The sequence below is a fragment of the Grammomys surdaster genome, unplaced genomic scaffold (genome assembly GCF_004785775.1).
Source record: "Grammomys surdaster isolate TR1022 unplaced genomic scaffold, NIH_TR_1.0 126131, whole genome shotgun sequence".
NCBI lineage: Eukaryota > Metazoa > Chordata > Mammalia > Rodentia > Muridae > Grammomys > Grammomys surdaster.
Genome location: NW_021620939.1, coordinates 1,004,830 through 1,030,045, shown reverse-complemented (window position 1 = coordinate 1,030,045; position 25,216 = coordinate 1,004,830). Strand labels below are relative to the sequence as shown.

The following is a 25,216-nucleotide window of genomic DNA, read 5'->3' as shown; positions in this document are numbered from 1 at the left end:
AGATACAGTCGGTCAAAAAGGCATTGCTGCCATGAGGTCTCTGGACTTCCTCCAGCAGGCGTGGGTCACCCAGTAAGGTCTACAAATACACTAGGTATCCGTTAGATCCTCACTTGGGCTAAGAGACAAGGTGACAGTCCTGAAAACACGTTTCCTGTCCAGATGGGGTTTCTGGGAACCATGGAGAGGCTTTGGTTCTCTGTGGGTTTGTATCTGTTTACAGTCACTGTTTTGGCACATTGTTAGGAAGCTCTTTGAGCCTGGCACATGCTCATGCCAAGGGAGAGTTAATAATTAACCAGAAGGTGAGACAGAGGAGAGAAGCCAGGCCAGTAGCTCATACACAGCTCCTGGGTCGGTATGCTTCACCACTCCCACCACCCCATCCCCACCCCCTACACACACCCTGAGCCACACAGCCAACCCTATTTACTCATCCTAGATGAGGGCAAGATAGGAAGGTTGGGGCTCTGATTAGTTGTTCCCTCTGACCAACTTGGTTTCCAAAGGGCCTAGCAGAGCCATGCAGGTCCTAGCATAGGCCCCACCCCTCTGCAGGTGTCCAGACACCTGAGGCAAATACCTTTCTCCTCAAAAGCTCTCCAACTCACCACCAGCTGCAGCTTCTGTTTCCAGGGCTCAGTTAGGGAGGATTGCAGAGTGCTGAATAACCTGTTTAGTTTCTTCCCTGAGAAGACTTACAAGGGAGCCCATGGAGTCATGTGGGAGTAGAAAATAGAAAATATTGCTGCCCCTACACCTTCCTCTGGGGACACATGTGTAGGCATATACACATATACATGTAAATAGATATTCTGGGCACATTGGGATTCATTTCTTCCCTCTTTCAGTCTACAGGAAATATAAAGGTGACTCTTTATAGACTTAAGTCACACAGAAGGCAGACAGCAAAGTCCAGTCACTTGCAGGATTGCTGGTGAAGTCTTTGTGTGTTCTGAATTCTACCCACCTGTGGAATTCCATTCCTATGACACGCAGGTTGGCCAAAAGACACCCTCTTTAGAACCCCACCCACGGTCACAGGTTAATTTGCTGTCATGGGCCTCATGGCCTATCTGGTGGTCTGCTGCCTCTTGGTCATCCTTCCGTCCACTTGCATTCTGACTGGATTCAATGCCAAGATTAAGGGATAGTTCCCCCCCCATTTTTTTTTGAGTTGGAGAGATATACTTGGTGAACCTTGGAAAGGGTGGGTATGGTATCACAAAAGACTAAAGACAAGTGCCCTAGAACTTATCACACTCTCTGACCAACTGTGCACGGGTCTGGTTGGAGGGTCCACATGGTAGCTGGATCCTTTGACAAGGCTGTGTGCACGGAATGAGAGGGTAGAGTGGGTCATGTGTCGTACTCATGCCTACTGTAGAGCAACCAAAATCAAAATTGGTTACTCTTGCTGCCCTCGGATGATCTCAGTGTCACTGCATGCTGAGTGTGGTGGCAGGGGCAGCCATGTCATTTAAACTGTCCTTAATACCACCTCACACAATCTCTCGTTGGACATGTCGAATGTTCTTGGAGGGAGTGACCCTTCAAAATCGTCAGTCTTTCTCTCTTCATCCTTGCAGATAACCAGTCTTGTAGCTGGAGGTGGTCGCACAGACCTGCAAACCCACCATTAGTGAGACTGAGGTGGGAGAATTTCTAGTTTGAGGGCAACTTAGACTCTAACCTAGACAGCATCTCAACAAACAACAGACAGACAAACATCTCCTTATAAGCTTTTTTTTTTTATTAAAATACTGTCATACCTGGCGGAATGCAGCAGCAATCCTGGTACAGAGTGGCGTAACAAAACAGCCATGTTTACACTTTAAATATTCATGATAACTTAAACACACAGACACACGTCATGGTCTTTGGCAGAAAATGTTCACAGCACAAAAAAAAAAATACTTTAAAAGAAATACCAAATATTAATCCAAAATATATTAAGTTGTTTTTTTTTCTTTCACAATATTTTTTTTCTTTTTTTCTTTTTTTTTTTAACTTTTCTCTTTGTAAACAACGTACATGAACCAAATGTGTTTCTCAGCTTTACACAGGGGAAAGGGGAAATAAAAAAATACGCAATTGCCCAGCAAATGCAAATGTTTAAAAAAGGAAACTCGGAGAGCCATGGGAATGGAACAGACAATAGACAGAACTTCAAACAGTGAGAGAATAACAAACAAAACAACCAGAGGAGAACAACACAAAAGAGCTGAAATCCAGCTTTTTGAGCTGAATTGGGGTTCCTTTAAGACCAGAAGTCAAAGTCACTGCTGCTGATAGGCTGCCATGTCGGGGTACTTCACCTAATTCCAAGTAGCTGGCCCTGCTTCAGGGCTGGGGCACCAGAGCTTGAGGAGCCAGCCTCTCGGGTGCCATTCTGTGATGGGCACCATGGTGAGGACTTTTCTAAGTTCACTGATTAGTTTCAACAACCTAGCTCCCTCTCCCAGTCCCTGCTGGTGGGAACAAATACATTTATGAGAACAACTTCTCCAGTTTCTTCAAAGAGAACCTGGTGCTGGGCATGACAGATGTCCACTTGTGGTGGCTCATCGCATCTGGCTCAGTTTATAACCGAACTGACAGGATGTCCCAGGGAGAGGAGCTGTGGAGCCACTCACAAAGGCTGGTGATAAGAATCCCATGGGCATTAAACACAGGGATTTAAAACAGAGGAAAGGCAACCAGTATCAAAATCCACAGCCAAGAACTGGAGGCAAAGGAACATCTGGTAGACCTGTCAAATGTTTCTTCAAGAACTGTGGCAGCAGGGGCAGGCAGCACAGCCCTGGGAAGGAGAATCTGAACCAGCATGCTTAGGCTTCTGTTCCAATGAAAGAGAATTATATACAAAACACACTGTTCTGAGGGCCTCTCAAATGGCCTCTAACCTACTCCAAGCAAGGGGACATGCTGGTGGCTCCCGAAAGACTCATACTCCTGTAGTCTCCCAAGAGATTCAAGTCTTAGTGATCTGAAGAAGGCAGTGAGGAACTGAAGAGCAGACAGTGTTGGCTGGGGCCATGCTTAGCCCGCAGAACACCATGGCTGGCCTGATTATCCCTGCAGACCATTCGGCTGGTGCCCAGCCATTCTTGGGAATCAGAATCTGCTCTCTGTTCCCTCTGCGCAGGACGGAGGGGGCTCAGCTCTCTTCTGCTCCAGAAATAGACCTTGGACTGGCTTTTCCTTCCTCATTGTCATAGGAGAAATAAAGGCCAAAAAGCAGTCTTCTGGGGGTGTAGCCTTTTCTAGCTCCCCTGGAGTGTTCCTCTCTGAGCTCCATGCACCAAATCATCACTGGTCGGAAGTGAGGCACAGCATTTAAAGACAACTGCTGGAATGCCAGGGGTGGGGAGCCAGGTTTCAGGATCCCCAAGGCATGGCCTCCCTCCTTCAGATCAGTATTTCCACCATGTCTGACAGATCCTGGACTCTGGTTGCAGCTACAGAGTCTGGAGAAAGACAAGAATACAAATCTATGCTGTAAGTATTATCCACTGGTTCTCTTCAGCTCCCAACACAGGGTCTTTCAACAGATTCCCTCCCCTAAGCTACCTCAGGCTCTTTTTCTTCCCTAGCTCAACTAAGAACACGGCCGTGCTCCCTCCCCTCAGCTGAGGAAGATTGCCTGTGTTTAGACTCTGAGCTAGCTCAAGTGATCGGTGGAGGGGTGCCCCCAGGGTTAGAAGCAGGCTGCAGCGTTCCTGTCATGCCTGTGGTTTTTCTGAGATCATGGGGCACACACAGTCAGCTATGCAAGGGCAAATGTGAAACCAGAGTAGAAAGAGAAAAGGCTTCCTCTAAAGTTTCTCTTTTCTATGCTCTTCCAAATGGCTTCCTAACCCAATATCACCACCAGGCTCACTTGCCAAGCTCCGTCATCTTAGATATTTGGACTGGCAGGAGGGTAACCTCTGGAGTAGTTATAGTGCCGTCTGGGGAGTTGCTTTCTTTCTGAATTATGGCTCTGTCTCCGACTGAGACAATTTACAACAACCCTTAGTTCATACTGCGGGGCTTTCCAAGGCGGACGCGTTTGAGGAAATTTGGGGAAAGTGGGTGTACGTGTTCCAGTTCACACCTCTGTCATGTTCTCAACCCCCTTCTAACGAAGCAGGGTGCTTACCCAGAGAGGTTGTCCTCTGGCTACTGTTACACCCCAGGAGGCTGTCAGGTTCTGAGGCCAAGCAGGCAGAGGTGCTGTCTGTAGGGCCATCAGTTTGGGTGCTCCCATCTCTGCTCCCATGTTTGGTGTGGGCAGGGAGAGGAGCTGTGGCTGGGGGCTCCTCTGCTGGTACACGGTCTGTAAGAAAAGAATGGACATTGATGGATATAGCTTGATGTAGGAGACAAGGTCCCGACGAAGGACATCCAGAGCAAACGCGGCGGGCTGGGTAGCTCTGAAAAGATCCCTCTTTTGAAATGGGACTAAGTGGGGTCGGGAGAGGCATCGATGCTCTGTGGCCCTTCTTTGTGGCTGAAATCTAGGATCTCTTAGTATTCACTCAGGAACAGTAGAACTTAGATCCTGCCTAGATCTCTCTCCATAAGCAGCTGCAGGTCTAGCATCCACTTTACTAGCAGGACCCTTGTAGGTTTTAGGGTCACGGGGGGAGGGCAAAGGTCTCCTAGAAGAGAGGTCAGGAAGCCCTGGTCACAGTGTGTGTGTATTCTGAGAAAGAGTCTGGCAATACACATTCAAAAACCCCCACACGTTTCTGTCCCATTGCAAGCTTCCTCATACCTCCTGTTGGCCAGACAGGTGCATCAGTTTGCCGCTCGCTGGATGCGAGCCCTTGCCAGCCCTGAGTTCCCACTGCAGCCGCGAAGACGGATGGCACCGACTTGGCGGGCCGTAGGGTGCCCTGGGCGGCCTTGCCAGGGTCTTTCCTGGAGCGCTGTTGAAGGACCTTGATCACTGCATCCTTCTCCAGGATCTGGGCATGGAGCACCTTCAACCTGGGGAAGGTCACACTGTCAGACTCATAGGCTCAGCTCCTCCATGCCACCCATCTCATAGAAGTTGCAAAGAAACCCAGACATCTCTCTCTGAGGCAGGGAGGACCTCTTGGCCTTGTTAGCCCACCTCATTGCAAGACTCAGATAAAGATCCCTTACAGAGAAGGAATAGTGGCCAGAGCTTGGGAGGTACCCACCCACCTCCAGCATGTGCATACCAGGGATTCACTCAGGGAAAGAATTGCTTATAATTTCTGGAATGTCAAATATACTGAGCTGCTATGGGTGGGGCCTGTTTACCAGGGACAAAGGCCGGGGAAGAGACTGGGTAGCATCATTCCATCTCTAACCGCAGATACTCCTGCCTGACCCTATAGTACCTGCTCTCCATCTCCTGGTGCCTGTGGTTGCCTGCCAGCAGGCCCTCGTTGAAACTGCTGCTGGGCGAGGCCTGGGGGGAGTGTCGGATCAGAGTGGTGTCGCGCTGGGCAGCCGCAGTAGCAGCCGCATCCATGGCAAACTGCCTCATGGCCCGTTCCTCCAGATACTTTTGTTCCCACTTGGTCATGTCCGCCTCTAAAGCCAGGATCTGTTCTTCCTTCTCCCGTAGCTGTTCTGACAGTCGCAGGGCACTGAGCTCGGAGGACCCTCCATGACTGCCGTTACCACCTGTGAGGGAGCCTGTCTGCCTCTGTAGAGCAAGGAACAGCATGGTCAAGGGTAAAGGCTGGCACACGGCGGCCTTTGTTCCTCATGCTCTCACGAAGACTCTCACATATGCATCCCTTTGTTCTGCCAAGGCCAGCACATGCAGCCCTTCCTACTTCCACTCAGAGATACAGGGGATAACAGAGGTCTTCACATCCTCTCCTTAATTCCGGTGGTCAGGAGCATAGGGGCACATATGACTATAAAAGCAATTCTCTGAACTAGGAGACAATCACACTGGGACAAAGTTTTGGTCCCCCTACTTCTATGACATGGTAAAGTTGGGTGTAGAGACAGGACTCTCTATCTGGTTTGTAAACATAAGAGATGTTTATGCCCAAGCACAGACTCAGGGCTCAGACACCTTCCTTCCTTTTTTGGGGAAGATGGATCAGAGTGGTCTAGTCTTCTGCACGAACATTATTGCTGACTGGTACTAAGATACCAAATTTCCGTTATTGCCACGGTAGGGCTTGTGGCAGAGCCTTTGCTATACAAGGTGCCTGAGAGGGACCAAACAGCCAAGGGGGACATGGAGCAATTGTCTTTCCAAAGGGACAAAGATTAGAGATCAAGGATCCCTTGGATCCTGCCCGGCGTTGCAAGTCATACAAGTCCTCCGGGCTTACCTGCTGTGCACGCAAGGCTTTGAGTTCCTGCTCCAGGCGCGTGCGCAGACGCAGCTCCAGCTGCTCCCGCTTTTCACAGGCAGCCTGCAACTGTCCCAGCGCCTGCTGCAGCCGCTCCACTTTCTCCACATAGGCCTGCTTTTTGCGTAGCTCCTCTTCAGCCCGGGCAGCACGGCTTTGTGCGTTGCCCAGAGCCTGCTCCAACAGTTCAGCACGCCGCCGCTGGTCCTCGATGGCACCACGCAGCAGTGCCATCTCCCGCTCCAGCTTCTCTTGCTCCTGTTGCTGCTCATAGTCTGTCGGGGAAGACAACAAAGAGGAGTGGGTCAGTGATGGCGGCCACCTTTACCCACTTGTGGACTCTGTACTGACAACTGCTTCTCACCCACGACACTTCTGCGAGTTGCATTTCATTGAGATGCAGATTAAGATAAGAAGAAATGACAGAGCCTGATCCTGTGACCCTTGATGGAAGCCAAAGTGGGCTTTCAAATGCTTGAACTGTGCCAGGCATGGTCATCACCAAAACACATTTTCCTTAAGCTTCATGATAACTAGACTGCTCAAGCAGAAACTGTGCCAATCTTATAGATTAGGGTACTGTAACAAGGTCATTCATTGTTCAAGCAGGAAGGGCACTTTTCACCTTATCGCACTCAATTTTCCAGGTAGAATGTGAGATTCCTGATTTTTAGAGGAAGAAACATAGGAACCAAACGGCTGAATGAGCAGCTCTGGCTATATGGTTGTGCGTGCAGTCCTTCCCCTTACAGGCCTGCCAAAATGGCTCTAAGTGCCGCCTGCAGATGGTAGCCTCTCCTGTTCAGTAACCCTTTCGTTGCATAGTCTGGGGACCCACAAGCAGGCTCATAGGAGAACTCAAACCATGCAGCACAAGGAGCAGTATGCTGGTCCGAAGACTTGTGCCCAAGATTCCAGCTATCTCTGACCACTTTGCTAACTGATTGGATGAGCCCCAATAAAAGAGCCTCTTCATCTAGCCGGGCCAAGGCAAGAACATGGATGCTCTAAGCCTACAATCCACCTGGAAGGACTCGTCCTTTGGGAGTCTTGGGCTGGTCAACCAAGAATGGCTGCCTATTTCTCTGGCGACAGGATTGTGAACAAACCTTTATCAGTGAGATTTTCTGCTATCATGGATTGTTCTACATTATCCAAAACAGTAACTAACAAGGTCACATTCAGCTACTGAGCTCTTGAAATGTGGCTGGAAAGACAGTAGAAACTTAAGTTTCTTTGGGCTGTGTGTGGCTAGGACATAGCTCTAATATGCAGAGGCCTCCCTTCACCAACTCCTTGAACAGCACGGAAGGGGGTGGGGGACACACAATCCCATGCCATCTCCTTTGCCCTTCCAAAGGCCACAACCAGCCTGGCTGGCCTCACTCTTTGGTGTGGAGGGAAAAGACCGGGCTATTCAATGATACTTTAATACTTGACTGTCCACGCTGCTGGCTTGCCAACTGGTGAGTGGGTAGAGGGAAGAAGCCAGGTTTGGACTCAGAAACAGCACCCTCTCATTCACTAGCCCTACAGCCTAGGGTCTGAATAATGTCCAGGCCTAACAATACTAGGAGGCAGATACCCATGCTAGTCCAAGGTAACACCTGTCCAAAGTGGGCAGGACCAGTAGCCAGGCCTCAGAGTCAGCTCCTGGAGGCCCAAAACAGACAATACAGGCAGAGCTGCTGCCATGACTCATTGGCATTTTGGGAAGTTGGGAAGTCAGTGGCTTATGGGGGGATTCTGTACCCTCCAGAAAAAAGGGTCAATCTCAAGCCCTTTTTAGGAATGGCGATTGTGTAGAAACAAAACAAAACCTGCTAATGCTAGGGTTTTCCTTAGTTCCTCGGGCTGTGGATCCAGTCTTTTTTTCCCAGATGCCTTGTACAATCTCTAAGATACCTTGGTTGGGGGGTGGGAGGCCGAGCCTACTTAGCAGGCTCCCCATATTGAGGTCCCAGCCTCCCTTTGTGTTCATGCTCTCTCCTCCCAAAGCCAGGCTGGGCGCCACCCGGGCCGAAGGGCGCCACTGTCAGGAGCACAGGGGAGGGAACGGAGGGGGGGACGGGCTGGGAGCGGAACAGCCCAGCGGCTCTGGAATGCCAGGCATCCAGGTCACCCGCGGCTGCGAGATTAATGGCTCCAGCAAGAAGCCAAGAACAGCCTGGCGCTAGCTCGCTCCCCGGGGAGCGGAAACGCCTCCCGGCTGCTTCTGCCCCCCATCCCCCTTTGCAGGCTTCCAGAAACCCTCCCTTAGACTTCCTTTCTTTGCTAGAGCCTGGGTCCAAAACCCACCCCTCCCACCAAAGCACCGCTAAACTCTCTTCCCCTAGCAGTCGGGGTCTTCTACAGACTCCCAAGGGCAAACCCTTAGGCGACACACCTCTTTCCCCCTTCACCTCCGTTCCAGAGACCTTTAACCACTTCATTTTGAAAGGTAGTAATGGATAGCCCAAGTCTTGCCCAATCTGAGCCCATTTCCTGCCAAAGGCTTATTAGCAAGCACTCTTAAGTCCCTGAAAAAAGGGAGTGGGGGCAGCTGGGATCCAGAAGCCCCCCTCTAGGGTCTTCTCTTTAGACACCCCTAACAAAGTACTCCATACATACTCTTCCTGACCGCCTTTTTACCTGCCATTTCCCCTCAGTGTCTGAGACCTCCTCCGCTGCCCCCATCCTCCTGCTGTTCCCAGATTTCCCGGAATCACCAGGAGCTTCCTAATCACCAACCTCCAGCTCATGAACACTCTTCTTCCCCTTGAACGTGTGGGAACCTGCTCCTGACTTAGCTCATCACCTGCCTGCCATTTTCTGGATGAATTCCCACCCTCTGCCCAACACTGACCAGGTGCTTAGCCCAACTCCACTAATGAAGGAAGAAATTGATTAGTCTATAAAGCTTCCAGGATGCCTGGACCTCCCTGTTTTAAAGAGAAACTTTCTGAATGCATCCTTTAGACCGTAGCTGTTGACTAAACCCATCTGTGGCTATCCCAGGATGCTCCACCAGTTCGACCAAGCCCTGCAGCTTCTTGTGTCCCCAGGCTTTCTGTTGCCTGGTGTTCCTAGTAAACTCTGAAGAACCCTCATTGTCTTCCATTTAACTATTGCCAGGACTGTCACGGCCTCCCTACAGGAGGGACTGAGAGTCGGCACTGAGAGTCGGCACTGTGTGGCTCAGCCAGTTACTGCTCCCCGGTCTCAATTCATCTTTGGAAACCACCCCTTCCCACAGCACACATTCAGTGGATCTGTTCCCGAACAACTACTCTGCAAGGAAGCGCATTAAACCTCAAGGGGAAGGGAGTGGTGGTGAGAGTGGGGTGGCGTCATAGTGGTCTCATTGCCTGAACACCCACTTAGGTTTCTCAGCTGGTCCCCTCTACTCACTCTGAGCAAGCAGCTTAGCCACCGTGTCCTGACTGCCCGCCTGGGCTTCCTGGGTCTTGCTTGCCAGGTGGCGGTTTGCAGATTCCAATCTCTCTGTTTCAAATAAGGAGAAAAGATGTTTTAATATCGAGGGATGCTGTCAGCCTGGGGCAGGGGGAGGGGGTTACCCTTGGGTCCTGACTACAAGTCTCTTCCAAGCTGGGGAGATGGGATTATAAGGAAGTCCCCAGCTCAGCTCAGGGCCCAATGATGGGGGCTAATGTAGGCCTCTATAGCACAGAACAATTCTGAATCCCTCCCCCCCCCCAAAGTCTGACAGATGGTGTCTCTCAATGCCCCAATCCACGTGCCCAGTTCTCACCTCTGAGGTCTCGGTTGAAGTCCTGCAACCGCCTCATCTCACCGTCCATCTTGTTCCTCATGGTCTTCTCCAGGGCCTCACGCTTGGAAGAGGTCCTCATCAGGCTCTCGTGGGCCTCGGAGAGCCGCTGGATTTCATTTTCCAGCTGTAAGAGGCAGGCAATAAATTCAATGTCAGGAAGGGTCCTAGGGAGTGAGCCCAGTGGCTCTATTGAGATATTCGTGACTACAGCCTCTTAGTTAGGCCTGCTGGGACAGACAGCTGTTCCTAAGGAAGGACTGGATGCTGCCTGGACCCTGTGCTAGATGCTCTTCAAGGGGGCTACCTCCAGCCTGGCCCATGCCTAGTGTTTACAAAGGACCAGGGATGAGCATCGGTGGTTCAGCCTATCCAGAACACTGTAGACAGACAGTAAGTGGAAGGCCTGAGGCTGTTGCTAAAGTTGAGCCTTAGTACACAATTGGCCAGGCTTCACTGAGGAAGTGGGGGTGCCAGACCCCAGCTTGAGCCGCCTCTGCCCAGAGCATGTGGCTGCCCCTCCCACTTGGAAGCCACAGGTCTTCCACGTGCTCCTAGCTGGCTTGCTTTGCCAACACGTTGCTTTTTCTTTTCCCTGAGAGGAGGGGCTTTCTCTTTGGCCAGGGCTGGCCTGGAACAGACTGGCTGTTGTGTGGGTGCACAAAGGGCTCTCTGTGGGAGGTGTCCACAGGAGGGGCTGCGCAGGGAGAGGGTACAAGTGTGCAGGGAGCTAGTGAATGAGTTCTTTCTAACCACCACTGGCCAGCAACTGCTCATGCATCAGGGCAGGCCTCTTGGCTGTTCCTCAGCTGTCTGTAGTCAGCCTGGTTTGTGTGTGTGTGTCTGTGTGTGTGTGTGTGACAGAATGTGGTGCAAAAGGCAACCTGATAGGCTTTCCTACCCCTCTGCCTCCCTCTGTACTGCCCCCCCCCCCAGGAGTGCCCTCAGAGTCCCCACCTTCTCAATGCGGCTGGCCTTCTCTGAAGTGCTCTCCAGCTCTCTCTGCAATCGTTCATTGTCCCTCTGCAGCCTGGCGTTCTCCCTCAGGATGGTCTCCATCTGGGCCATGTGGGCATTGCCTGAGGTGGTCTGGGCACTGGGTGGTCCCTCCACTGCAGGTGGACTGAAGGAGCTTGGGGGACCATGTCCTAGAGCGGCTGGATGGAGGGGTGGGGAGTGCTCCTGGGGTTGCTGCAGGTATTGGTACTGCTGTTGCTGGAGGAACACCGGTGGTACCTGGGCCTGCAGGATCCTGGAAAAGAAGAGGTGAATGAAGCTCAGAGACAGACAAACAGACAGACACACCCTGGCTATTATAGCCAATGACTGAGTCTCCCCAGTGCTAGGCAGCCACCATAGGGAGGACCTGTGCCACAAAGCATGTTCCCAAGACTCAAGAATCAGAGAGCAGGACCTGTGTGGGGTAGGGTAGTGTGTGGGTAGGGTGGCGCTGCATCCAGATGCCCATTCTGTTCACAGCTGCCTTTGGGATCAGCCCAAACAAGCCTGGTGGTCCTAAGCAAATACAGCTAAATATTAGCTTTAAAAGACGCACCCTTGACCTTCTGAATTGATAGAAGGATCTTTTGGGATGGAAGCCACACAGATTCCCAGGCCCCTGGGGTGTGGGGGGCACATTTACTAGTTGATTCTGGCGGGGAAGCCAAGTCAGCTAAAGGAGCTCACCCGAGTTTTTCTCCTCATTTGTTTCAAGGGTCCTGCTACCCCCAACTACAGAAAGTCTTTTCAAAGACCCCAGCTAAGGTTAGAGCGGGAATGAGATGCTAGGGGAGAGCTCAGTCTCACAAATGCGAACAGACTTCAGCTCCAGCTGCTAGGCCTTCAGCAAACCAGTGCTACGGCTGCCAAGTGTCTCCGGCCACAGAAGCCAGGCTTGACAGAATGGCTGGTGACAGCAGGTTCACCCATGACTGTTTAGCCCCCGTCTCTAACAAGGGGCCATCTCTGGATTAGCTCCACAGTAGCGTTCAGGACTGTTCTACAGGCCCTTGGCCACTCTATGTCTAGAGAACAGAGTGAGGCACAGGTAGTCAGAGGGTCTTTCTGGGGCCTTGTGACCCCACGTGTCACAATTGCCTTCTCAGTTGTGCTAAGAATTTTCTAGAAGCCTCCTGGAAGTTAGATTTCACTTCTGGGTCTATCATGTCCCCCACCGCCACCCCCAGTGTTCAAAATCACCCCTCTAGCTTATGGCTCCCCTGTTCTTTGAGTCTGATTCAGTCTCTAGCAAATATTCCTCGTCTGGTCAGCCAAGGAAAAGCCTGCACGTGCTTTTTCCTCCTATCGGCTCCAGGGAGAGCAGGGTAGAGGGCTGCCACTGGACTGACTAAACTCTCCCTTGCTGCCAAGTGTGGTCACACACAGGGTGGCCTCAGAAAATAATTGTCCCCCCACCACCACCACCACAGGACAGGCAGACACAACTGACATTCTTTGAGAATGATCTAGCTCCAGGCAAGAGTGGCGACTCCTTTCCGTTCACACTTGCTCCTGGTTCTTCCATTTCCCACTGCCCTCCTCCCTAGCTTTTTGTTCTCCTGCAAGCAGCCCACTTCCTTGCCTGGATATTATCTTTTCCTAGCAGGGTTCAATAGGGCTGGTCCAAAAGAAGAAACTATTCCTGACAGGCCCTGAAAAGGGAGGCGAGGTGGGGATCTGGGGGTGCGGAGGCTGGAGCAAACCCACGAGGCTCCACCCCCTGGCTCCCCCAGCCCAGGGCCAGCCACCACTCTCTCTTCCAGAGTGAAGAAAAACCACTGGTGGGAAATGGAGCAACCAAGTGTATTCAGCAAGGACGAAAGTGAGCCAGACGCTGGCCTTGAGCCCAGAGGGCCCCCGGTTTCTCGGGGCCCTACCTCCGCCTACCCCAAGGGAGATACAGCAAGGGCGCCTGTTTCTCTGGAAAGGGTGCAGGGGCCAGTGAAGATGACTAAGGCAACCCTTCATTTCTAGGAACCTGGACTCCTGCAATGATCTGGCTTCCTGCTTCCACTCACTGGGCTCCCAGCTCCCAGTCTAGCTCCAATGACCCACTCTCCAAGGCTGGTATTGATATCTCTTTTAAGAGTCGTATCATATCACGCCCTCCAACACACACACACACACACACACACACACACACACACACACACACACACACACAGAGTTCACTTCCCACTCAGTCAAGCCAAGTCACTAGCCTGGTCCAACAGCATCCTGAGCCTCCACAAAAAAAAAAAAAAAAAAAAAAAAAAAGCTCACTTACTCACCTAGGCCCATAATGACAAGCAAAAGGGAAAACCCAGTAAGTAATTAACCGGCAGAAGAGGTAGCTGTACAGAAGTGGCTTAGAGAGCCACCTAGTTCTTTCAGCCCCATTAGCAACACCTCCCAATGAGGCCAACAACAGAAATGTCCACTTTTTCTTAAAAATCTTCAGGAAGTTCCACCTTTGGCCTACTTAACTTGGGAGCAGTTTGGTAAGGATTCCTATTGTCTTTAATTAGTTCTTTCTTAAAAAAAAAAATCTCACCTTTGAACCCCATTCAAATCCCCTGGGAGCCCTCTTTATTTGAATGCTATAGACAATGCTATGTATATTTTGAGTTAAAGCAATGATGTCTCTCTCTCTCTTTCTTTCTCTTTCTTTCTTTCTTTCTTTCTTTCTTTCTTTCTTTCTTTCTTTCCTTTCTTTCTTTCTTTCTTCCTTGACAGTCTTGCTACTTAGCCCAGGCTGGTGGTCAACTTGGGATCCTCCTGCCTCACTAAACATTATAGGCATGTGCTACCATGACTGGATCAGCTAAGTCCCCCTATCCTCCAGCCCCAAGTTCTCCCTTCTCAAAACAGGAGAGAGTAGAACTAGATCAGACAGCCCCAGGAGCTGGTGGGGGTGCCCTGGGATTGGGATCATGTCAGTTGAGATTCAAGATATATACGACCTTGGGGTTCTAGGAGACTGAACTAGAAGAAATCCGGGGTTACCTGACTTCGGCATGCTGGAAGTGTGGGCTGCTTCTGGGACGATATCTTGGGTCGGTGACCCCCGCAGTCTCCTGAGCCATTATAGAGTGTGGGTATTGAGGTGGTGGCCCACGGGGCTCTGGGCCCTCAGCTGGGGGTCCTCGGGGTTGGGGACCCTGCTGACTGCGGGCCAGCTGAGGGAAGCTGTGGGAGGAGCTCATATGGCTGGGGACCCGAGCACCGTTTCTTTCCAGGGACAGCTGCAGAAGTCGTTCACTCAAGGAGCGTACATGGCCGTGCCTCAGCTCTCGCAGTGCCTCATCCTGTCGTCGGCTGCCTCCTCTAGGATCCCGGTCCCCAACCTGCGGCCGGGACCCTGCCTGCTGCGCTGCGTAGAACTGCGAATGGGCTTTGGCCTCCTCATAGGTGGGCAGCTCTTCTCCCTTGCTGGGCTGTGGGCACAGCCGGTACAGCCTGTTCTCTGCCAGGTGGGTCTCTCCACCCTGATGCTCCTGGCCCTGGGGCTCCTGCCTGGTGGCCTGCTGTAGCACCTGACTGTCCTCGGGTGCTCCGATCTCCAGGGAGGCCTGGGGGCTCCCCGTGCCCCCAGCTCCAGCCCCACCCCGCAGGGCCTGCTGCTGGATGGCCAGCAGAGTGCGAGTCTCTGTCAGGTTGCCGTAGCGCAGCTGCTCCTGGATGAGGCGGTGCAGGACTGTCCCCGAGGAGTCTTCCAGTGTCCTCATGCTTCTCTGGCTTGCACACACCTGCCTAGACAATGGCCAGCAGGCACCTGGTCTCAGAGCACCTAAGAGAGAGAAAGACTAGCAATCAATGGAAGCACATACAAAGGAGGGCAGGGCACATGCTCTAACATTCTGGAGAAAGGAAGCGGTTAGGTAGACGGTTTTGCACAGGCCCAGATGCAAGTGACAACATGGCCATCTATCGATTAAGTTTAGCTACTGAGCTTTTGAGATATATATATATATGATATATATTAAATATATACATACACATATATACATATATAATGTACATATGTGTGTGTATGTATGTACACACAGTGTGCCTCTTGAAGTTGAAATGTAAGAGGTTGAGCGCCTGGTATGCTATAAATCCTTGACAAATGCTCATCGTTGTAATGACATTTATGGAGATTTAACTGATCCTGCAGAAATACAACAGAAAACCAGAAGGCTATCTAATATCACAGTCCCCAAACAATTTCATGAGTGAATTCAGGACAGGCCATCAAGTTCAACCACTTAGCAGTAGGACCCCAGATTCCTGGCAGGTGATAAAGAACGTAGCCCAGAAGAAAGCCCTAAGTAAATGGCTCCAGTGACTCTGTAGAATGAAGACGCTTGAGCTGTGGGTAGTCCACCCCCCTCGCCAGACCCTGGGCTCAAAGACTGCTGATAAAATACATCTGAGTCTCCTTGTCACAGTGACCTTAGCAGTCACTGCACGGTGAGCAGCAGAAGCTGCATGCGAACTGGTGAGGAGGCAGGTGTGCTTGCAGTAATTGGAGCCAGCGAAACATTTTTGATGCTCACCCTCCTCCTGCTACCCTACTCCTGGCACACACATCTGCTACTTAGAAAAGCCCCTACTTGTACCCTAGAGATACACATGGGCTGGTTCCTCTGTATCTCTGTTGATATTAATAACCACCTATACCGGTTGATGGGGTAATGAAACGAGGGGGAAGACGAAGGAAGGGAGGGTGGCCCCTTTCTGTGCCATCATGCTAGCCCCCAGTGTCGTACCTCAGTTTGGGAATGGTATGTTGGCAGAGCTGGGGGAAGGTAATGAGCCCTGACGACACCCAAGACGGCAACTAACCCCCCACCTCCCACCCCAACTGCACCCTACAATGTGTAAGACTTGAGGAGTCTGTTCGCACGCAGCTTTTTCTACACGGCATTTCCTAAGTTAATCACTGTCTGGGCTGACTCCGGCTAAGGAGGATCCGGGAGTGGCTAGAAGGAATGCAGAGCCTTCCCGACAGATTCCAGGCGCGCCAACTATGAGCCAGGCTCCCGGAGCACGGGACATTTCCGAGGCCTTTCATCGCACACAGGTCCCAATCTAATCCTCTAGATGCACAATCTTTCAAATACTTATATGAGCAGTTACTAAAACATCAGCTTCCTTACGCGGGCTTTGTACCTGGGCTGCTCCGGAGCGCTGCACTCGGAAAACCAGCCACCTTTCAAAGCAAACGTGCGTCTCTGGTCTTGGCTCCCTCCAGCAAAAGAAACTAACGCTAGACTCTAGGCTAGCCAGGCCAAGGTTCCCGTGTTACCCACCTCTACTGAGGCCGACCACTAGCACCGGTGGCTGCCCGAGTGCCCCGTGCGAGCAAAACCTGCAACCTCAAGAGGTCTTTAAGCATTGCGGGTCCGCCTCTCTCCCTAAGCCTCTTTGTTTTCCAAATACTTCAGCGCTGACGTCACCGAACTGGACAGCAGGCTGCATTCTTTCTAAGTGAGAGCCAGTTCGTGGCTCCGGAGAGGATTTTCCAAGGAAGACAAAGAGGAATTCTTGAGCTAGCTGAGGGTAAAAGCCACCTGTATCTCCAATCTAGACAAAGCAGTCACGGTGACCCGGTATTCCGCGAGATATACCTACGGCAGCTTTTCACTTGCCCCGTACGCGAGACGCATATTCCCAAACACTGATCCTCTGTCCTTCCTCCAGCCCCAGTGGGTCGGAGAATCGTGTCCTCACCCCCACAAGAGTGAGCAGCCCAGGCTAGACAGACACCCAGGATCGATCCTCGAAAGGGTGCAGTCTCCCCTCCCTGATCCTGGGGAGGATCGTCCACCCCAGCTACGATCTCCAGAAAGAGTCGGGCTGATCGCGGTGTCGAGGTACCGCTGGGAAGCGTCCCAAACAGCCTCGCGCACTGCCCGGAGTGCCGGGCACCCTGCTTACCGCTGAGGCCCGCGGCTGCCGGCGCACGCAGACCCGGTTCGGCTTAGGTACGGTCGGCTACGGAGGTGCGCACTCGTCGGTGGCGCCGACGATCTGCTTACTCGCGACCCAGTGCGCAGCCTCTAGGTCAGCCCGCGCTGGAGGCGGCTGCTATGCCAGGAATGTGAGAGTTTCAGGTTCCCCCTTGGGATCAAAGCGAACCACAAATAACCTCTCAGCGCGCCGCCCTCCTCCGCTCTCCGCCTCCCTCCGCTCCCCGGCCCAGCCCCCGCCTTCCTCCCGGGAGGCGGCGCTGCGGCTGGCCGCTGGGCTGGCCTCAGCCTTGTCCCCTTGCCACCCTGGGCTCTGGCGGCCGTGCGGCATTCCCTGCTCCCTGCTTTTTGTCCTAGCTGTTGGAGGTGTCTTAACCAACTCGTCCCAAGATCGTACCACCACTGTCCGCACCCGGTTCTCACCCGTCATTCCTACAGGCACCGAGGGACGACTTTCAGGGATAAGCCTCGCACGTCCCTATGGTGGCTGCAGGAGGGGTCTGTAGCGTTTTGGAGATGGCGGGAGGACTGCAAAGCAGTTCACACCCGCCCAGCTTTGACCGTGTTGCGGGCGAACCGATGTTTCCGTCCTCAGCAGCCCGGCCTCTTTCCTAATCCCTACTATTTCACCCCCCAGCGGCAAACTTTGAATTACACTTTTATTGTTTACAAACACCTTCGCCAGCTCTTTTAGATCCTGCCTCTACAGGAAGTGTGTGAATCTGGGTTGGAACTCTGGTTGATTTAACCCACTACCCAAATAAATCAGCCATTCACTGGGTATTCGTTCCAACTCTTCCCCAATTCCGCTCAGCTTTAAGCCAAGCACGCGGCGGGTCACCTTTTTACTCGGCCATCCGATTCCAGTCACCCTTGGGTGTTCTCATCATTCTCTGTAATAAATAAGAAACCAAGACTCAGAGAGTTTAAGCAACGTGTATCTAGGGTCACACAGAGAGTAGCTGATGAAGCCAGGTTTCTTTTCTTGATCTTCGGAATCCGGGCTCCCTAACCTGACAAGGCAGGCCCAGAGTGTCTCTGGTTCCCAGTTCCAGTGACTTTTCCACCTCGTCTACACCTAGCCAACCCTCTTTGTCTTCTGCTTCTCTGGCTTCTGCTGTTCTACTTTGGTGTGGAATCTAGTCTTCTGTCTGTCATTTGGACCCTTCTACCTTTCCAGGAGACTCCTCCAGCTTAGCTGCTCTGACTCCATTCTTCCTCCCTCCTCTGGTTAGAGCACGCATTCCTCAGTCCCATCCACCTAGAATCAGCGATTTCTGCTGTGGCCGGCCAGGTCCTCCCCTCCTTCCCTCAGCGTTCTTCCCAAGTTTGCTGGAGGGGACGGAGGACAAGAAACCTTTCAAACTCAATAGCCAGGGATGTGGCTAGTTTTGCACAAAGCTTTCCTTTAAAAGTGTGTGTGTGTGTGGGGGGGGGGTGTCCTTAGGCGTTAACTGCCCTTGCTGCCTTAACAGAGGATGTGCCTTAGAGTCCCAGCACCCACATGGTGGTTCACAACCATCTGTAACTCCAGTTCCAGGAGATCTGATAGGCAATTCTGAATTATGCTGGTACCAGGCACCCATGTGGTGTTCTATCATATGTACTAGCAAACCATTCATAAAGCGTATATGTTTTACTTGAAATCCAAACATTGCGTTTTAGATCCTGATTGTGTCTGACACAGATGAGAAAACAAGTATGCCAAATTGAAGGTTACCTGACAAAGAGAAGCTGTGGCTCGCACACCGTTGTCCCTACTAGCTGCAGTAGGTAGGAGCCTGATGACAAAGACTAAAGAAGTTCCAAGGTATCCTCACTTCATGGCAGCATTCTTGGAAACCCTTGGTGGAGACACAAGAGTAGGTGCAGGCACATATGCTCTGAGTTACAAAATCAGGGGAAAGGCCATATGGCGCAGTCCTGGGGTTCACTGGTACTTGAAGGGACACCTAACAAGATGTTTGACAAACAAGCATTCCTGAGATAGTTGGAGAAAGGGGCCAGTTTAAGGCAGCTAGAATCCAAAGGTGCATTTTGGGGGTGGGCAAGTCTGCTTAAGACCAAGACAAGTCCCATATCAGTTTACATACCTAGCTCAAAGGGACAGAGTGGAGAGAGGGAGTCTCAGATAGAATGCATACACATTTTTTTTCTCCTCTTTGCAAGAAGGATAAAGGGCGGGGCTTCTCAGGCAGGGTCAGGCCTGGGGCCTCAATGGAATCTGCCTGAGCTGGCAGCCACACCTGGCTCTGCAGGGTGCTGGAGTGAGAACGGTGGCCTCATCTCAAATGTGCCAGGGGAGCATATACACAGGTGGGCCCCGGGCTGGCCAGCTTGCTAGCACATCAATCTTCGCTGAGAACAGGGAGAAAGAGACTCAGGTAGGGAGGCAGGGGCTTCCTAACTCACCTCCGTCTCTCTCCCTGATTCTCCCCACCCCCTGCAGGTAACGATTCTTCCCAGATGACTCTGGGACTTGCTGGATTTGGAATCTTGCCCAGGGAAAGCTGCAAAGCTGACCCAGTTCTCAGAGAAAGCCATTGCTTTGGAGAGCTCAGCTCACAGGGGTGTGGCTCCATCAGAGGTGTGTACTGGGTTTAGCAAATTGTTCAAATATCCATAACCTCCTTATCCTGATTGGGCAGCTGCTCCTCCCAGCCCCCTGCTGGAATGTGAGGGCAGGTCCTCTGAGGAGGCCCCTGCCTTGAGCTACCGAAGAGATCCGTCTTCTTTACTTCCCAAATGGTTGATTGGTGGGGGATGGACTGTGGGCTCCAGTGGCAACATCAAAGGAAACCAGCTAGTTGTGAAATTCCCCTTCCCAGCTTCCTTTGACACTCTACTTGACAGGTTATGAGAACAGGAAGCCTACTAGAATCCAGGGCCAGGAACAAACCACTAGAAGAGCTGATGTAAGTGCCACGGAGATGGAAATGCCAACCCTTCTCTGTTCCAGTGGTGGAAGAGCCAAGCAAGAGCCTTCTGTGTTTTTCTGCACTCTCTGCTCACCCTCACGGACCCTACCTCCACTTTTAGATGATATCTCCCAAGCCCAACCTTCTTCCATCACTGCCCCCTCCTCCTTTTCTTCCCCTGCCTCAGACCAGCAGTCTCACATAGGGTAGCTGGGAAGGGGCTGTGTCCTTGGGGTTAAATCCTCAAAAGATGGAGCGTTTGTGAATTAAGGCCCCGTGTCCGTGAAGGTATGAAGGGACTTTCCTACAACCAAAGGAGCCAGACTTTCCAGGCTGCATGTACTCTTTGAGCCTCCGGCCATCCTCTGTGGGTCTTCAATCTGGTGATGCTGCAGGGGTGGGGTTATCCATGAACGTGGTAAGGAGAGGGAAGCTGTGCCCACTGCTCCATTACGTTCCTCATGTGGATCCACATGTGGCCAGACCAACTATGAACCTAGTTCCTAAAGGAGGACATGTCAAACGGATGTTGTTAGCATATAAGATGAAACTGTAGAAGGATACCCTTTAGTTTATTCTTCTCTAGATAGCTATCACATAGAGGGTGGGGAAGGGAGTCCAGAGCTGCCACCTTCAGGCCAGTGAACTAAGACAGATTAATTTAGTCCCTGACACCTCTGTTTTCTGTGAAACTAAGAATGGTGTATGCTGATTTAGTGGGTGAGCCATTGATGCCTGGGAAGACCCTTTAGTCATGACAAGAAGCTGCATCCAACATGGGGAGTTTCTGGGTTTTCAGTATAGAAAGGGCCCAGCTTTTTCCCAGGGGAGGAGGAAGAACAGGGCCACTGTGACGGAGGAGTGCCCCCTTGTGTTGGGCATCTCAGCTATTGGGGTAAGTGCTCGGAGGGTGGGTCTTGGATCTGGGGTAGGGTATTGGTGACAAGGTAGTGTTTGGGACAAGGTTTCAGTTACAAATAGACATCTCCCAGATTTTTTTTTTTTAAAAGACAGTCTCACTGTGTAGCTCCATCTGGCCTGGAATTTACTACAACAGACCAAGCTGACCTTGAACTTTCAGAGATCCACCAGCTTCTACCTCTGAGTGCTGAGTGCTGGAATTAAATGTGTGACACCATTCCCAGCACCCAGATCTTTTAGAAAACAGATTAATAGCTTTAGTTTTGTTCTTGACTTTTTCTCCCATCTCAGCCTCTCCTGGGCTTTCTGTGGTCTTAGAAGGAACACAGCCATCAACACAAAGAGTGTTGACACTTAGGAAACACAGTCACTCCCCTGTGCACCCTTCCGGGTATCTGTTCTGTCACAAATCTCACATATATGTTCAAATATTTCCTGAGCATCTACTGAGAGACCCTGTATGAGCTAAAGGAATTTCCATCTCTGGTAGTTTGAATGTGGATAGACCCCCGAGGCTACAGTGTTTAAGTATTTGGGCCCCAGTTGGTGGTGCTATTTGGGCATGCTTAGAAGGTGTGGCCTTATTAGAGGAAGTATGTCACCCTAGGCAGGCTTTGAGGTTTCAAAGCTTTGCCACTTCAAAGTCAGGCCTACTCAGTCTTGATGGTACAGTCCCTAGAGAACATAGACAGTGGTTCAAGGCAAGAGTATTCTTCTTGAGAGTCTCCCTTCATCATTATTTCCAGGTTCCCCTTAATTTATTTCTCTTTGGTCCTGTGTTTCTTGGACTCTTTGTCTTCATCTTTCTGGGTTTGCTGTCTTGTAGGATCCCTAAAAATGGACTTGCAGATAGCAAATTTAAAGGTTTGTTTATTTATTATATATAGACAGCATGTATGCCTACATGGCGTAAGAGGACATTAGATCCCCCGGTGTAGACAGTTATGAACTATCATGTAGTTGCTAGGAATTGAACTCAGGACCACTGGAAGAACAGCCAGCGCTCTTAACCTCTGAGCCATCTCTCCAGCCCCCAGATAGCAAATTTTAAAGAAGCTGTTCTTGACTCAGAAGACTTTTAAACACACACACACACACAAAAAAAAAAAAATAAAATTTACTTATTTATTTTATATGTACGTTTGTCATGGTTTGAATAAGAATGGCCCCCATAGACATGCATTTGAATGCTTAGGGAGTGGCATTAGAAGGTATGGCCTTGTTGGAGGAAATGTGACTGGAGAGGTTACTTGGCAGTTAAAGTCACTTGGCTGCTATTCATGAAGACTGGTCCCCCACATGGAAGCTCATAACCATGTGGAACTCCAATTCCAGAATACCTGATGCCTTCTTCTGGCCTCTTCAGGGACCTGGCTAACATATAGACTAACACACAGGCAAAACAACTGTCTTAGTTAGGGTTTCTATTGCTGTGAAGAGACACTGTGACTGTGACAACTCTTACAAACAAAAACATTTCATTGGAGCTGGCTTACAGGTTCAGGGGTTTTAGTCCATTATCATCATGTCGGGAAGCTTGGTGGCATGCTGGCAGTTACAATGCTGGAGAAAGAACTGAGAGTTCTACATCTGGATCTGTAGACAGCGGGAGAGAGCCACTGGATCTGGCTTGGGCATTTGAAACTCCAAAGTCAGCTGGGTGGTCGTGGTGGCAGTGCAGGTTCCTGCCTTTAATCCCAGCACTTGGGAGGCAGAAACAGGCGGATCTCTGTGAGTTTCAGGCCAGCCTGGTCTACAGAATGAGTTCCAGGACAGCCAAGGCTACACAGAGAAACAATATCTTGAAAAATAAAACAAAACTAAACCTAAAGCCCACCTCTAGTGACACACTTCCTCCAACAAGGCCATACTTTCTAATGAATGCTACTCCCTAAGCATTCAAATGTGTGTCTTTGGGGCCATTTTTATTTAAACCACAACCATAATATACAATAAATAAGTAAGTATACGTGTGTGTGTGTGTGTATGTGTGTGTGTGTGTGTGTGTGTGCCTATAGAGGCAGGAAGGAGCATTGGATCCCCTGGAGCTGACTCAGACAGATTGTAAGCTTCTTCACATGTGTGCTGGCAACTGAATTCAGGCCCTCTGCTCAAGTTCAGCAAGTGCTTTGAACTGTTGAACCACCTCTTCTGTCCCTGAGATATTTTTACCCTATCCTCACACAGTTGTCCCAACTGAGGCGTGACCGGGTATAGAAGTCTAGATTGGAAAATGTCTTCCCTCTGTATTTAGAAAGAGTACTTCACTGTCTTCCTCCCATTGCTGCCACCGAGAAAAACATGATCCTGGCTGCAGATCCCTGTGCATAAAATGTTCTCTCCTCCCCTGAAGTTTTTGGGCTTTCTCTACACATCTGGTGCTCTGGAATGTGTATGACATGTCTTCCGATGCTCTTATCCTTTGCTCTAGGCCTTAGTTGGCCCCTTTCTTCTGGTACTTCATTTTGAGATTGTCTCATACAGGTTTCTTCTTCTTCCTCTTCCTCTTCCTCTCTTCCTCTCTTCCTCCCTTTCCCTCTTCTCTTTCTTTCCTTCCTTCTTTTCTCTCTCTCTCTCTCTCTCTCTCTCTTTCTCTCTCTCTCTTGCTCTCTGTCCCTCCCTTCCTCCCTCCTTCCCTCCCTCCCTCCTTCTCTCTCTCTCTCTCTCTCTCTCTCTCTCTCTCTCTCTCTCTTTCTCTCTCTCTTTCTTTCCTTCTTTCTTTCTTTCTGAGGCAGGGTCTCAGTATGTGACTCTTAGCTGGCCTGAAACTTGATATGCAGACCAGGCTGGCTTTGGACTCAGAGATCCTTCTGCCTCTGCCTCCCTAAGTGATAGGATTATAGGGTTGATATAGGTATAAGCCACCACATATAATTGGTTGTGTTACTTCCTTTTCTCTTCTGGGAGTTCAGTAATTTGGATGTCAAAACTTCCAAAAATCATTGCCTAACTTTTAAGTCTTGTTTTTCCTAACCTGGTATCTTTCTTTTCTTAGAAATTTTCTCTCATTTACTTCAACCTTTCTGTATTTCGCCATCACTTTAAACTTTTAGAATAGTTCTTGCTTGATTCTCTTTTTCTAACATTGTCTTCTTGTTTCATAACTCATCTTCTTTAGTCCTCTGGGAGTCGAAATCTAGGAGAAAGTCTTCATTCTTCCTGGCCTCCACATTGCCTGGGTCTCCTTGGAGCTCACTTGTTTCTGTTTGTTTGGCTCTCTCTCTTTCATGGTTACAGTTTCCCTCAAATATGATTCTTGGCTGCCTGATCCTCTTTAAGAGGGAGGCATTTAGGGCCTGGGAGATGGCTTAAGAGGTAAAGTTTCCACAAAAAAGCATTATTGCTTGAGTTCAGTAATCCCAGCACCCATATGAAAGCCTCTAGAGGCAACTGGGGGCTGAGAGACAGGGATTCATTGGTCACACACGCACACACACATGCACACACACATGCACACACACATGCACACACACATGCACACACGCACACACACACAGGCATGATGGCTTTAGCAGTAATGGAAGCCTCCTGTCAAGGCAATAGTAATGAGTCTCTCAGGGATAAAAATAGAATAAGACTGTGGCTGTACTTTGGGGACAGTGAGGAGAACACATAGGCCATTTCTTATCAGAGCTTGGTGAAGGGAGTGAGCTTCAAATCTTCTGGAAACTGAGCTGATAGATGTAGGAACTGGGCTGACAGATGTGGGAGCAAGCCAGGAGAAAGCCAAAGCAGGAGTGGGCCATGTCGGGCAGCCCTCGGCACTGCAGTGTCTCTGGAGCGACATGGCTGAGATGTCTGTCTGCCTCTTTACACCAGAAGGAGGGCACCTTGGAGAGCTTGATCAGCCTTCCTGTCTACAGCCTCCCTTCACCCCTTGTCCCTTCCTAGCACCAGGCGCCTCCATTTCCTGAGATTGTCTGAGGCTCTGCTGAGTTAGGGCCTTATCCTCCCTGGGGACACCTAGCAGTGGAGAGAAAGTGGGAGCCTCTTTTATCCGCTTCCTGCTTTCCAGGATGTTCCAGTCCAGAGAGGCCTTTAGTCCTTCTTTGGCTGAGGGCAGGGTTTGTTTCTCCTGTTCTCTGCTTTGCTCCGAGGCGCTGCTCCATCCTCCCAGGCAGCCTCCTTTTGGTTTTGTCCACTGTGCTAGCTCATTCCAGGCCTTGTCCGGACAGAAAGCTGGCAAGCTCAGAGTGGTTGGGCTGGTTCTACTACCCCAGAGCTTGTTTTCCATGTGAACTGGTTCCCATAGGTCTGCCAAGGACAGGCCTGGTAATGAGGCACTTCTGTAGAGTTGGGACCACAGAGGTATGGTACTCACTCGGGGTCTCCAGAATC

At 50.8% G+C, this 25,216-nt stretch overlaps 1 protein-coding gene across 1 annotated transcript; it reads right to left on the bottom strand.

Annotated features, from left to right (window-relative positions):
- Positions 1-1,732: 1,732 nt before the first annotated feature.
- On the bottom strand, positions 1,733-17,174 carry Amotl2 (angiomotin like 2). The gene is made up of 10 exons (XM_028756815.1): positions 17,008-17,174; positions 14,089-14,872; positions 11,062-11,356; positions 10,087-10,231; positions 9,726-9,818; positions 6,315-6,610; positions 5,358-5,668; positions 4,763-4,977; positions 4,145-4,321; positions 1,733-3,470 (listed from the first exon to the last, which is right to left on the bottom strand). The coding sequence occupies exons 2-10, from the start codon at positions 14,808-14,810 to the stop codon at positions 3,412-3,414; spliced, it is 2,313 nt and encodes a 770-aa protein (XP_028612648.1). The 5' UTR covers positions 14,811-14,872; positions 17,008-17,174; the 3' UTR covers positions 1,733-3,411.
- Between the last annotated feature and the right edge of the window lie 8,042 nt (positions 17,175-25,216).